This window comes from Bacillus rossius, chromosome 1 (assembly GCF_032445375.1).
Source record: "Bacillus rossius redtenbacheri isolate Brsri chromosome 1, Brsri_v3, whole genome shotgun sequence".
In the NCBI taxonomy this organism is placed as follows: domain Eukaryota; kingdom Metazoa; phylum Arthropoda; class Insecta; order Phasmatodea; family Bacillidae; genus Bacillus; species Bacillus rossius.
Genome location: NC_086330.1, coordinates 71,592,159 through 71,606,178, shown reverse-complemented (window position 1 = coordinate 71,606,178; position 14,020 = coordinate 71,592,159). Strand labels below are relative to the sequence as shown.

Sequence of the window (14,020 nt, the reverse complement as noted above, 5' to 3'; positions counted from 1 at the left end):
ACAGAAATGTCTAAGCATAACACGTATGGGTCCATTTGCGAAATTATGGAAGCTGCAGAATTATTTCCTTATCAATTTCAAGTGTATCAAGGTGGCAGCCTCATGGCTTCCGTTGGAGAAGCGACACAGGGTATATAAAGACTACGATTTACGGGAAATTTTAAAAACGGTCATTTCGATGCTTTGATTGATTTTGGAGAATCAATGTATTGTGGTAATGTTCAAATAAGTAGTGATAATAATGTGCAAAAAAGTAAAGAAAATGTGTCATTCATAGTGTCTCAGACTAACGAAGATGTGTTAGTGGAAGTTTTACGGCCTCAATCAATATCTAAAATTAATTTATCAGGTTCAAGTGAATCTATTAGTGATAATGTAATACCTCTTCAACCAAATATAGGAAAAAAAGAAGGAAAATATTTACAAATTCAATTAGGAATAAACAATTGAGACAAGCTGCTTCAAAATATTCTCAAAGTCATCCTAAAGTAAATAGAGTAGCTGCTGCGAAATAAACTAAAAGTTATCCTGAAGTAAATAGAAAAGCTGTAAAAAATACTTATCTCAAAACCAACATGTTTATCAGTAATCTGTAGTTAAATACAACCAAAAAAGGTCACAAATTAAACTAGCACCTTGGCAATCTAAGACTTTGTCTGGCTTTCAATATAAAACGAATATCGATTATGCAAATGATAAAAGTGTAAACATCGGAAAACGAATACCCTGTATTTATTGTCGTGCTTTAAAATGGATGGATGAACCTCAAGGCATGTGCTGCAGTGGTGATCATGTCCAGCTTCCTACAATTGAGCCCTACCCTGAACCTTTGTACAGTCTCCTTATCCATCAAGACCCACTTTCAGAACATTTCCTTTCCACGATTCGAAAGTATAATGGATGTTTTCAGATGACGTCATTTGGATCAAAAGAAGTGAAGGAGGGAAATTTTATGCCAACATTTAAAATTCAGGGGCAAGTCTCCAAGTCTGAATATGTGTATTATTTTTATATTTACCTTTTTTTAATTCTCAGTCTGGTAAATATCTCGATGGCCGAATGGTCAAATGCGTGTTTTCCAACCCAAAGATCCGAGCTGTCATGGTTCGAATCACTTCGCTTCCAATGTAGTTGTATAAAAAATTAAGTTTAAAATGGCGATAAATGTCATAACATCAATGGCAGGTAATGAACATCCACCTTACATGCACTATACAGGACAATCATGGAGTACTCTAGAATCAAACAGAAGAAAAAAAAATGGCAAACATTAAATTATCCAAGATGGTGGCCTACAGCAGAATAAAAACATAATGGTGGCTGTGACATCAATCAAGATGGTGAAATCCAGCAGAAGAAAACAAGTTTCGATCTCCAGCAGATGAAATCATCATGGTGGTTGATTATTATTCATGGTCGCGGAAGGTTCTACCATAACGAAAAGAATAACGTTTGGGAGTGGGGCACCCTATTTCAAGATGGCATAATTAAATATGGCGTAATGCAAAATGGTCTCTAAAATCAAGGTCATAGGTCAAGGTACAAGGTTAAGTTTAAATGTCAAGGCTAAAAGTCGAAGGCAAGGTTAAGGACAAGGTTATCAAAAGATGGCAGCCGTGACGTCACAATCCCAGATGGCAGACACACCTCGCACCTCAGCCTGAAGGCTGTCTTCGGATCGGCATTACTATACTACATACTTCCGTCAGCTAGTGCTTGTATTTCGGTATGTTTGGTTTCATGATGCTGAATGAGAGGTTACTTGTGTGGATAATGAGTACTTGGTCTGCACTGTGGTAGGACTTGCAGCTCGATGTATAGGCAAACAAGACAGAAAGAAAACTCATGTAGTTCCGGGTACTTGATAGGTTATTCCAGAATATAGAGCTTGTATGAGAGGTTCTGATTGCTACTCATGCAGAGTAGAGCGGTAAATGGCACGTGCAGACCTAAGGGTAGGTATTAAGGAGGGTACTCACGCAGGTCAGGGTACTTGGACTGCACTGCGGCAGGCAGCGGCTGCAGCTGGATGTAGTCGGGCAGGTCGCGAGCCGACATCAGCTCGCCGAAGTGCTTCTGGAGGGGCACGCTCCCCACCAGCAAGGGTAGCTGCAGCACTAGCGGCTCTGGGTCTCCCACTAGCTCCACCACGAACTGCAACACCCAGCCACGAGCTCACTCTGCATGCAAACCTCTGTCCTTCAATGTGGATATCATACTACAAATAAGGTATCTGAATTTGGAGATTGATGCCTAGTGAAAGATTGTAAATATATAAGGCATCCCGATTTTCATTATAATGTTCAGATCAAGACTGCAGATAATATTGTCACGTGCACCTAGCCGGTGCCACCGCCATTTCTGTCACGATCCACCTTCAGAGGGGGGGGGGCGAGAATCGTAGCTCTTTACATAGAAACAACTCGCTTGGCATCAACTAGTCTTAACTTCATAAAATACTTTACTGTACCTAGGATCATAGGTTCGTCATCCCGTACAGGATGTCTGGTGAGAGCTGAACTAAGGAGATTTTGCAAAATAACATAATACTTAATTAAAATTATTTTATTCTTAAAGTCAAATACTCAACATCATTTTAAAGAACATTTAAATAGCAGGATTACAATTTAAAACAATAATCTCTTTACTTCCTTAACGATTGAACGACCTTACAAGAGAGAGAATGAGAGAACTTCACTAAACACTTCCCTAGTCCTTCCGAATACCTCAAATCATAATTAATACTTAAAATTAAAACAAAGATAAGTCCATACTCACATTTTCCGAAAAGCCTTTCTTGATCGATTACTTTAAAAAAATAACGTAGGGGCCTCTCCTGCCCTTGAAATCCCGAACGAACATTACATTTTAAAAACTATGACGCGTGACCCCTGACGAGGGCCATAGCCTCCGCCCGAAAGCTTGACGACTACATTATGACCTAACTTAAATTAAACGACTCGTGGCCTCTGGCGTCGACCATAGCTTCCGCCCGAAAGCTTGAATTCCTACATCACGAACGAACTAACAACTCGTGACCACAGGTGAGACGCATAGCCTCCGCCTGAGTGAGCCTGAATTCCTACATCACGAACGAACTAACAACTCGTGACCACAGGTGAGACGCATAGCCTCCGCCTGAGTGAGCCTGAATTCCTACATCACGAACGAACTAACAACTCGTGACCACAGGTGAGACGCATAGCCTCCGCCTGAGTGAGCCCCGAGTCACCACTCACTTGCGCTTAAATTCGCGCGCCCTGCCGCGCCTACCATAACAAAAGCTCGTTATTGAAGTCAAATTTACTAAACAACTAACTAGAACATCTGGGAAGACTACCCCCCCTCTACCCCAATGTGCAGGCCACACCGCGCGGCTTGTTACGACAGCGCGCCCCAGTAACTGCGGCCCGTGGCTGCGCCAGCGCGCGGCCAAACAAACAAACAAAATTCTGCAAGCCCGCAGCGCGCCGCGCCGGCCCCGTGCCCCAATTACATGGTCACGCCACTTGCGCTGACGAGTGAACAGAGCAGCCAGCCCAGAGTCCCGTCAGTAAAGTCCCTAAATTTGATTTCAACAACCCTGCAAAATTTCAACCCGCGACATAACCCTCCCCTCACAGAGCTCGAGCCCCATCGAGCTACCTCAAAATTACAAATTGTCTTTTTCCATTAAACCATAACTATAAATTCCTCATTTCACAAAAATAATAATTTTCTTAGTTCCTTGCTGTCTGAACATACATCTAGATTCTGCATAAGATTTATTTTAAAACAACAAGTATTCATAAAATTAAATGTAAAACTTTTATCTGGTTTGTTCTCACAGGAACCTTCAGAGGCTCGAGTTCTCAATTCTAAAAAAATTGTTCTGTTAGTGAAGCTCTCTTTACAAATTAAATTACTGTTCTTAGTTTCTCAGTATTCGTTAAACAATGTGCAAATTCTTGATAATTATTATTATTTTTTTTTTTCGGTTTCCGTTTATTACCATACTTCTTTCGTTCTTCAAAAAAAATTAAGTGTCCTTACAGTGTTTCAATTAATTAAACTCTTATCTCGTGAAGGTTGGTGCAACTCCTCGAAGTCAGTGTTGTCGAGAAGAGTAGCTCCCTGGGCTGGCCATCAGCAAACACCACTCAACTCCAACAGCTACTGGACTGGCTTCCAGGGCAGCTCACAACTTCTCCCCACATCTGCTTCGGAGTTGTGCCATCCTCATCACGAACAGATTACAATTCTGAAACATCATCAACAGGCATTACCATCACGCCTGACAAATACAAAACTAACTACTAAACTGCAATCGATGGGCAAGGATGCAAACACACAAAAAAATAAAATTAATTAATTCAACTGCTAACATAAAGTATCCCACCCTTAGCATAATCTAATCAGGCAAATAATTTGATAGGAAAAACTTAAGGAAGGGAAACATGACCTCCAATGATTTTCCCTACCTCTTGAGTCTTGATCTTCTCTATACAGCAAATAGTCCCCACGAAGTAACTGGGTTGAAGGTCAGTTCACATGACCCACCCATAACCTCTTCTACTCTTCTTTTCTTCTGGGGGCAACCACAATGCCCACCAATCTCTCTCCATGGTGCCGAACCAGCTATCCCATGAGAGTAAACAACGTAGTCAATAGAAGCGCAGAGGGGAAACACCAATCTCTGGCTTGTCGAGTCATAAAACTGCTTTATCTTCTTCTTCTTCTGAGTAAAAATATCTGACTAACCTTGCTTCTATTCTTCCAAACAGTAAAAGTTCATCAGGTATCTTCATAAAAAAACATTCTAACTAATAATAAGTCTTCTTTTTCTTCTTTTTTTTTTTTCTGTTAGATGTAATAGAAGGCCATGTTAGGGAGGTTATAGGGAAAAAGAGTGGCCAATTCCCACCCCATCACCCACCTAGATCATGACTAATTAACTTTTAAACTTTCTATTTCAAACAAATAAAAAAAAAAAACATTTTTTTTTTATTCAAACTTTTAAACTATAATTACTTTTACTTCATAACCTCAAAAGCTAATCAATAATTCTAAATGAAATTGTGATTTACTGCATCCTTGTTCCATCCGATCTGTTTGTTTATAACCTTTCTTGTAAAGTATAAAATTTTCAAACATTACTAATTCAAAACAAATTTACATTCTGGTGTCCTTCGAGTTACAATTAAATTTACTATTTCTTAGCTTGAAATAATTTAAGTTTTCAGAACTATTTCATTGTCTAATTCACAACACTTAAAAATCAACTCAAAACAACAAATCATCAAAATCAATAAGATCATCTGACCTACCTATCAGTACTGTGAACTTGAACTGTTCGTACACATTTATAATAAGCTATTGTATTTAAATTCCAACCTAAATAAGGTTTAAAAAAAACTACTAATCCCTCTGTAAATTAAGAAAATTAACTTTAAAAATTAAACTTAAGGTATTAGTTCTTTTTGACAGCTACCACAACTCACTAGTTCCATTACATTACTATAACCTAAAAAGTTCTGTAAATAATGTTTATAACAAAAAAAAACTCCAGTTACTGTCTTCCATAAAAAAAAATAAAACTTTACATGACCTTATTAATCTCCACTTGTAAGTCCATGGCTGCCAGCTTTCTCTTCTCTTGAATCTTCAGTCTTGGCTCTTGTTTCAGTGATCTTGTATCTTGTCTCTCGAACTCTTGTCATCTTGTAAACTGGACTGCTGCTCAGCTCATCTTAAGGAATCTGTAACAGTTTCAAAAATACATGTTAATTTAAATTACATAATTCCTGTTCTTTGGTCCTAAAAAAAAATTGTATTATTAGTACACATTACCCTGAAACAACATTATTATTCATTGTTTATTACTTAAAAAAAAATGCTTTACCATAAAATCCTTTTTTGTTCTTTTCATTAGGCCTATTTATTTTCCTTCTTCTTAATTAAATTCTGCTTCAAATGTTAATCCTAACTTAAGACCTACCATCTATTTATTATTCATTACCTACATTATTTATGTTACCCTAAAATTCCCATAAGTTTCTAATACTTCCTATCAAAGACATTCTCTCTAAAAAAAAATTTACTTGTGACTCTTAACTTAACAAACTTAAAAAAAACTTTTACACTAGACTTAACTTATTATTCATTCTTAGTTACTAAATTTCTATATGTAAACTTTAGTACTTACAAACAAAAACTGCCTATTTCTCTCTACCTCTTAATCTCTTTCAATTATTACAATAATAATGTTACCTTGCATCTTTAAACTTTCTTCTTTTCAATTAAATTAGACATCTCATAACAATAAAAATTCTGCCTATACTCTTCTTATGGGTGTACAAACCAACAACAAAATTTCAAATTCTCAAGTTTCCTTATATTTAAATTATGCAATGCACATAACCTCTGTGGTGCCTGTACCCTTTTAGGCCTACCACCTTCTCCTCTCACAGCATGACAACTCTTATTCCTCGGGGTCTGTATTCACTGTTCCAAATCAAATATCTCAAATAAATTAAAAACAAATTTATTATTTTAAGAAAACAAAAATTTACATTGACTTTACTATGGAGCCTGGAAATCTCAATGTCCCACAGCAGCTAACATGACTAAATCCCATGGAACCCCAGGTTTACCTAACCTGTGCCCAAAAATTTAAGCATACCAGGCTTTCTCTGCACTGGTTTTACAGCATCACACACTATTTAGGGCCCCTGATCTGCCATCAGTCCCAAGGAGTTTTCCCACAACCCCTCTCTACACAAGCGCCTACCGCATTCCTCTCAATTGGCTATCGGTTTTACGGCATTCTTTTGGGATCCGACCATCAAGTTAGGGCTAATCGAACACTAAACCTCCATACTTCCAAACTAATGTAAATCAATTAAATTTTCTCTGTAAATTCTAAAAATCAAAAAAAATTATTCCAACATGCCAAAGAAACTTCCAAAAAAAATTCATAATCTTATCTTCAAACCATTAAAATAAAAATAAATAGATTACTCTGTTTTCTCCTTAATAACTGTAAACTGTCAACAAATATCATGTCGTAAATTTTAACTATGCTTACTGACTCTTAATCATAAAATCTCATTTGTCCTAATTAATAAACAACCGATTTCCTTAAAATCTCACTGTATCTCTCACACTCAAACTTCACTGGCTGAATATCTCAATAAATTCAAAAACAATTATCTAAACTCTTAAAGAAACTCCTCCCCAATTATTCAAATTACTTCACCTTATTTTATTTCATTACTTAAAACACCTTACTCAAAAAAAATTAATTAATTATCTAGCTATCTTCCATTATTATTTATTTACCGAACAAAACTTTCTCCTAAATTAATTTAGTAAAATTCAATTTCACATTAGGCAAGTACACTAACTCTCTACAGCAATGTTTCTCATTTCCCTCCTTCCTAACTGAATCCAATCTTACTTAACCTCCAGGGAATTTACCTCACAAAATAACCAAAAATTTCACTGTAGTGCCTATCTGCTATAGGCCCACTACACAGGGGGCTCTAACCCCACCAACAAACTTCATTGAAATGGTACCCTATCCCATACAGGATAGCCACTTCGGTACTACCATGGGGAACTCCTGCCCCAAACTACTCACAACTCTCAGGATTCTCCTGACCCTTAATTCCGTAGTCAGCCCATCTCCTATGGTCTGCGCTACAATTCCCTTTCTTCCCAGGGACACAACGCCTCACCTTAGGGTCCCTCGCCCTAATGAAAACATTAATTTTGTCTCTCTGTTCTTTTGGAGTAAATTCCCTCTACACACAAAATCTAGCCTTCCCAGTTTTCTCAATGCTTATCGATTTTATAGTGTACCTCCTTAATAATGTTTACAAATCCCAAAAAAATATTTTTAAAACCGAGGTAGAATTTAACTAACAAAAACATAAACAACTTACAACGAAACACTTCTAGCCTATACATCATACACTTCTTAAATTAAATTACTTACATACTGAAAGTTCCTCTTCTCCTAAAACACACTTAAATTTAAATTTATTTAACCAATAGTCTATTTTCTTATCGTTAAGTTACCGTACAGCTGATCAAAACAAGGTCACGGCCTGTCCACGTCTCCGTATGAGCCCGTGACGTCACCGAATTCCATCAGGTGCGCCAACCCTCGCTTGCGGTTCCTCCGTTCTCCGCTAGGTCTCAGCACCTCCCCGTCACGTGTTCACTCTGCCACGTCCACTGACGTGTCGTTCTGAAACAACTCTCAACATTTTTCTAATTAAAACAAAACATCACTATAAATTCTATAACTCTCTTTTACATAAACTCTCGTTTTCTCTTTAATTCCTTTCTAACGTTTATCCTTCCCTCGACTGATTTAATTCGTACGTCTCGTCTCCTACGCGCACGAAAACAAAACAAACTTCTCTTGAAAATAATTCCTATTTACGACAAAAAACTTTATTTTAAATTATAATTCTCTTAACCTACAATCTTAAAATGAACTTCAATTAAATTAAACCACTTGCATTATCTCTAATAAGCATTTAACTTATAACGTATTCTCCTCACGTAATAATCCCCGATATAAATCTACAATAAATTCAACGACTTAAAACAACTTATCACTATAAACTTTATCCTTACAAGTATCCTCAAATAAACATCTGTTACGTCAAAAAAAAAATCTCAAAGACTTCCTCCACTATAGACTAAAATTCCGTAATCCTCTCCTCAAGTAAACTCTTAATAACCTGCTATCAGAAGCTGAAACTAACTTAATAATAAACATAAAAATCTACCTCTCTCTCTCTCCAGAAATAGAACCTATCCGGCGAACTCTACCATTTCTGTCACGTGCACCTAGCCGGTGCCACCGCCATTTCTGTCACGATCCACCTTCAGAGGGGGGGGGGGGCGAGAATCGTAGCTCTTTACATAGAAACAACTCGCTTGGCATCAACTAGTCTTAACTTCATAAAATACTTTACTGTACCTAGGATCATAGGTTCGTCATCCCGTACAGGATGTCTGGTGAGAGCTGAACTAAGGAGATTTTGCAAAATAACATAATACTTAATTAAAATTATTTTATTCTTAAAGTCAAATACTCAACATCATTTTAAAGAACATTTAAATAGCAGGATTACAATTTAAAACAATAATCTCTTTACTTCCTTAACGATTGAACGACCTTACAAGAGAGAGAATGAGAGAACTTCACTAAACACTTCCCTAGTCCTTCCGAATACCTCAAATCATAATTAATACTTAAAATTAAAACAAAGATAAGTCCATACTCACATTTTCCGAAAAGCCTTTCTTGATCGATTACTTTAAAAAAATAACGTAGGGGCCTCTCCTGCCCTTGAAATCCCGAACGAACATTACATTTTAAAAACTATGACGCGTGACCCCTGACGAGGGCCATAGCCTCCGCCCGAAAGCTTGACGACTACATTATGACCTAACTTAAATTAAACGACTCGTGGCCTCTGGCGTCGACCATAGCTTCCGCCCGAAAGCTTGAATTCCTACATCACGAACGAACTAACAACTCGTGACCACAGGTGAGACGCATAGCCTCCGCCTGAGTGAGCCTGAATTCCTACATCACGAACGAACTAACAACTCGTGACCACAGGTGAGACGCATAGCCTCCGCCTGAGTGAGCCCCGAGTCACCACTCACTTGCGCTTAAATTCGCGCGCCCTGCCGCGCCTACCATAACAAAAGCTCGTTATTGAAGTCAAATTTACTAAACAACTAACTAGAACATCTGGGAAGACTACCCCCCCTCTACCCCAATGTGCAGGCCACACCGCGCGGCTTGTTACGACAGCGCGCCCCAGTAACTGCGGCCCGTGGCTGCGCCAGCGCGCGGCCAAACAAACAAACAAAATTCTGCAAGCCCGCAGCGCGCCGCGCCGGCCCCGTGCCCCAATTACATGGTCACGCCACTTGCGCTGACGAGTGAACAGAGCAGCCAGCCCAGAGTCCCGTCAGTAAAGTCCCTAAATTTGATTTCAACAACCCTGCAAAATTTCAACCCGCGACAATATATAGTTCCAAATAGCAGTTAAAACCTATTGATGCATTGAATTCTATGCACACACTACCTTATTGCTGTTTAACAACTGTTTTGTATGACATCTCAGTAAAAATTATATTGAATACAGAGTAGATTTGAAGAAAATACTGGTTTGAGAGTAAAGTAATTAAAAAATTTACTGTTCGTACACAAAACTAAAGATATAATTTCGGGAAAGTGCAAAGAGACAAAAATGTTCTGCAACCGAACTATGGATTGTCAGCCATTTGGAAAAGTAGTAACATATGTAAAATTTCAGTCAATGACACCGACTTTATTGATCATTTTTTGGATATTTGGCAAAAGGATGCACAAGAGGCAAGAAGGAGATGCCACGAATGTCTATTAAAAGTTTCAACTAATGGTAAAGTAATTAGACATATCAAAAACATATTTTAATTCAGCATATAAGTCTTTCAAATAAACATAAAATTCTACCAAGTCCTATAAATTATTAATTAATTAACAGAAAATGATAGCACACTACGTCCCAAAGAAAAGTTTTTTTAATTAGTACGATGTTTGTAAGTTTGGTTATCAAGCCTTCTAATCTAAATAAAATGTAATAAAATTTAAAAACCTTATTGCTTAAGATAATGTACATTTCTAAGTGCCAAAAAATTATATATATTAACTAAGTTCTCTCTAAGGGCTCATATTGTGTTGTGACTTGGATTACACAATACACTTAAATTAAAAAGCTTGTTTTTTTTTTTAATATTCTGTATGTTAAGTTTTCAAAAATCTTTAATTTTTAAAATAAAATCTATTGTATTACTCATTTTTAATACATAAATATCTCAGTGATAATGCATTAATACTCAGATGATGCATTCTGACAATTATGCGCTATTTTCATACGCCTTCTTCCTGCATGAACATTTTTCAGTAAATATATGGCAACTAAACACACACACATATGCACATATACTTCTTTACTTTAAAAGATTCGCTTCTGGCTGGATTTGCAGATGATATCGTTTCCTTTTCTGCACAGTAGCATTATAGATTGTCCGTATCTTACTTGGGGTTCTAGGACTAAATAAATACAAAATATACATTGCATTACTTATCAATTAGACTTAAATGTGTTGTTTGATCTTACCTAATGAATGTCCACCCCATAGAGCGTGCAGTGGGGTCACCACCTCGACACGTGTGTACGGCGAGGCTAATGTGAACAGAAGGGATACGCTATTGGCTAAAGGCTTCGTGAGGTTACGCCCCGGACCTGCGATCGTTCCTTTTTCGCGGTGCCCTTCCTCCAGCTCCCCGCCGCGTTGGGAACTTGACCACCGAGGCTCTGCTCCCTCTCCCTGTCTATTGACTAATCACGACCCTCTTCTATTTGGGTGATTTTATCTCCCCCTACGGTAAGTGCGTTGCCCTTTTAGTTACTGTAGTGGCTATATTTATTAATATTTCATCTTCAATTCCTATCAATTCCTTCAAGAAAGTTTCAGTTAAATTTATCATTGCACATATATATTTTTTTAATACTAAGTTAAAATTAATAAATAATATATTTTATAATAATATACAATATTTAACAATATTTTTTACGTCTAAGAACAATTAAATAAGAGTAGAACCTAACACATTCACAAGTAGCACTGTTAAGTATTCATCCAAATTAAATAACAAGATGGTATGATATCTAAGTGTTGCGTTAGAACAACTTAAAATTGTGCATGTCTAAAATATATATTACTCTAGAGCAGAGTAACAAGTAAAAAAGTAACTAAGGAAGCCTGACATTTCCTAAATCTCACACGATGCACGGTTTCCAAAATACTTTTGACGCAAATTGGTAAAAACCGCAAGTTTATACACCTCATTGTTTCTCGAAATTGGAGCCAGAAACACAGCGATGTGAGGTAATGCAATGTTAAAACATGTGAAGTCTCGTTTTCCAAAAGGTTAGAGTTTTGGATTGCGGACAGGCCATTCTGATTTCGGTTTTCCCTATTTTCAGGAACTCACTCCATAATTATTTTTTTCCAAATGTTAACAAGTGTAAGTTATGTCAGATGTCTTTTCCAACATTATGACTTGTGTGGCTTTATCATTTCATTTTGAATGACGTCACTGACATCAATGTCGACAGAATTTAAAATTCAGAAAGTAGTTAAGCAAGCAACGTGAAGCCTCTTTAGTTCAGCCGATGGTCTGTGCTATGTATGCAGGATACACAAAAATTTTGGTGAAATGGAAACAGTTTCAAATAACTACATCGTGTTGAAGTGACTGGACTCAGCGACGGGAATTCTAATTCATAATTACTACTAAACCATATCAGATTCAGTCAGAGACCTTTCCCCGGTATGTTTGTGGGTGTTGCGATATGGTGATGGCGAAGATGGAAATTACCAAGCTTATTTCTGACTGCATAGTGTTACTCAGTACCAGTAGCGGATCCAGAGGGGGGGGGGGGCTAAGGGGCTCAAGCCCCCTCCAAAAGCATCTGGGTCCACTATTGTTTTAGTGTTCGCCTTGATAAAGCCCAGCCTCAGCTGAGGTCAAGCCCCTCCCAAACCAAAATCCTGGATCCACCACTGCTCCAGTACGAGCAGGCGCGGCACTCACGTCCAGGCGGTACTCTATGTCCATGAGCTTGCAGCAGTTGGTGAACCTGGTGGTGGGGGGCACTGGAGGCACGGGCAGCGGCACGCGGCACCACGTGTCCGACTCGCCGCTGGGCACGGCGCCGCGCTGCACCTCGCTCACGCTGCCCTCCGACACGTAGTTGCGGAACCCCTTGCTCGAGAAGTACGTCACCACCTGCCGCCATCACCAACACCACCACCACCACAGCTGCACGGCGCTGCAAAGCTAATGGCGTAGTTATATCAGATTCTGGGTAGGATTAATTAAAAACACAATCTCACCATTTCCCAAAATTTCACACTTATATCCGAAAGCACAGTCGTTGTAAGCCGTGAGCACTGAGGCGTAAAAATACACGTATGACGTGAGCTGGCACCACATTATTCATACGTAGGGACCGGAAAAATTCGCGGGTTGAATGACCTGTAAGATGAACTCCATAGTTATACGTACACTCGGTCAAATGTCACCCACCCACTGGCTGCTGTTTTGTGAGACACCCAAACGTAGCAGCCTGTGATTCGAATAAAGCGTTGGTTGGTTGTTTCTCATTGGCCCAGAGTAATCCAGGTGAGTTGTGAGCCAATAGCAGAGGCAGCACTGAGGTATAACTATTTGTATTTTAGCCTATCGCGAAATGAATTCGCGAATTTTTCCGGTTTCTTTTCATATTCGGTGTAGTACTCACTCTACACAATTAACATGATACTGTCGCAGCTCATACAGAACACGAAGACGCCTGTAATGTATGGCTTGGCCATTGGTGGCAACAACTCTGGCTACACTACACGACATTGCTGTAAAGACACTTTGGATACATGTCTGAGGTATTTCTACCCATATTGCTTCGATGCGTGCCCACAAACCGCACAATCCATTTAAAGCAGGTACGTGTGTTCATAGTCGTGCTATACGCAATCCTCGGGTTGTTTATTTAGTTACGAATAAAATAATAAATAAATACGTGTTGTAATACTGATTTGACTAATTGGCCTAAGTTTTGAATTGATCGAATATGCAAAGAGTCTTTTCGCAGTATAACCTACAAAAAACAAACTCACTGACGTATATAAATTTCAAACGACTTTCAGAAGGGCTGGAAATTTGAAATTTGGGTCTCGACCTGGAATCTTTGAGAAAATTCCAATAAGTAGAACTTTCTTATTTTCAACCCCTGGGTACAAGTAAAAACCAGCAAGCACCTTTAAAAACGACGCAGACCTTCCTTTGGAAGTACGTTGTTGCAGAAACATTGTAAGACGAGTAGTAAAGAGAACAAGGTACATTTTTAAATTAAAAATTTATAAATGTAACAATTTATATATCAGTACCAAAAGAAAA

At 38.3% G+C, this 14,020-nt stretch overlaps 1 protein-coding gene and 1 long non-coding RNA gene across 2 annotated transcripts in view; both read right to left on the bottom strand.

The window, feature by feature from the left end:
• The window catches only part of LOC134529626 (uncharacterized), a 131,099-nt gene that overhangs the window by 13,515 nt on the left and 103,564 nt on the right, over positions 1-14,020 (bottom strand). The window contains exons 10-11 of the mRNA XM_063363963.1: positions 12,659-12,853; positions 1,980-2,154 (exon numbers count right to left, since the gene is read on the bottom strand). Coding sequence (XP_063220033.1) covers positions 1,980-2,154; positions 12,659-12,853 — 370 coding nt within the window. The remainder of the gene's footprint in view (positions 1-1,979; positions 2,155-12,658; positions 12,854-14,020) is intronic.
• Positions 3,964-8,445, bottom strand: LOC134537522 (uncharacterized). Its single transcript, XR_010075999.1, has 2 exons — positions 7,979-8,445; positions 3,964-5,738 (listed from the first exon to the last, which is right to left on the bottom strand). It is a non-coding gene; the product is annotated as an uncharacterized LOC134537522 (long non-coding RNA).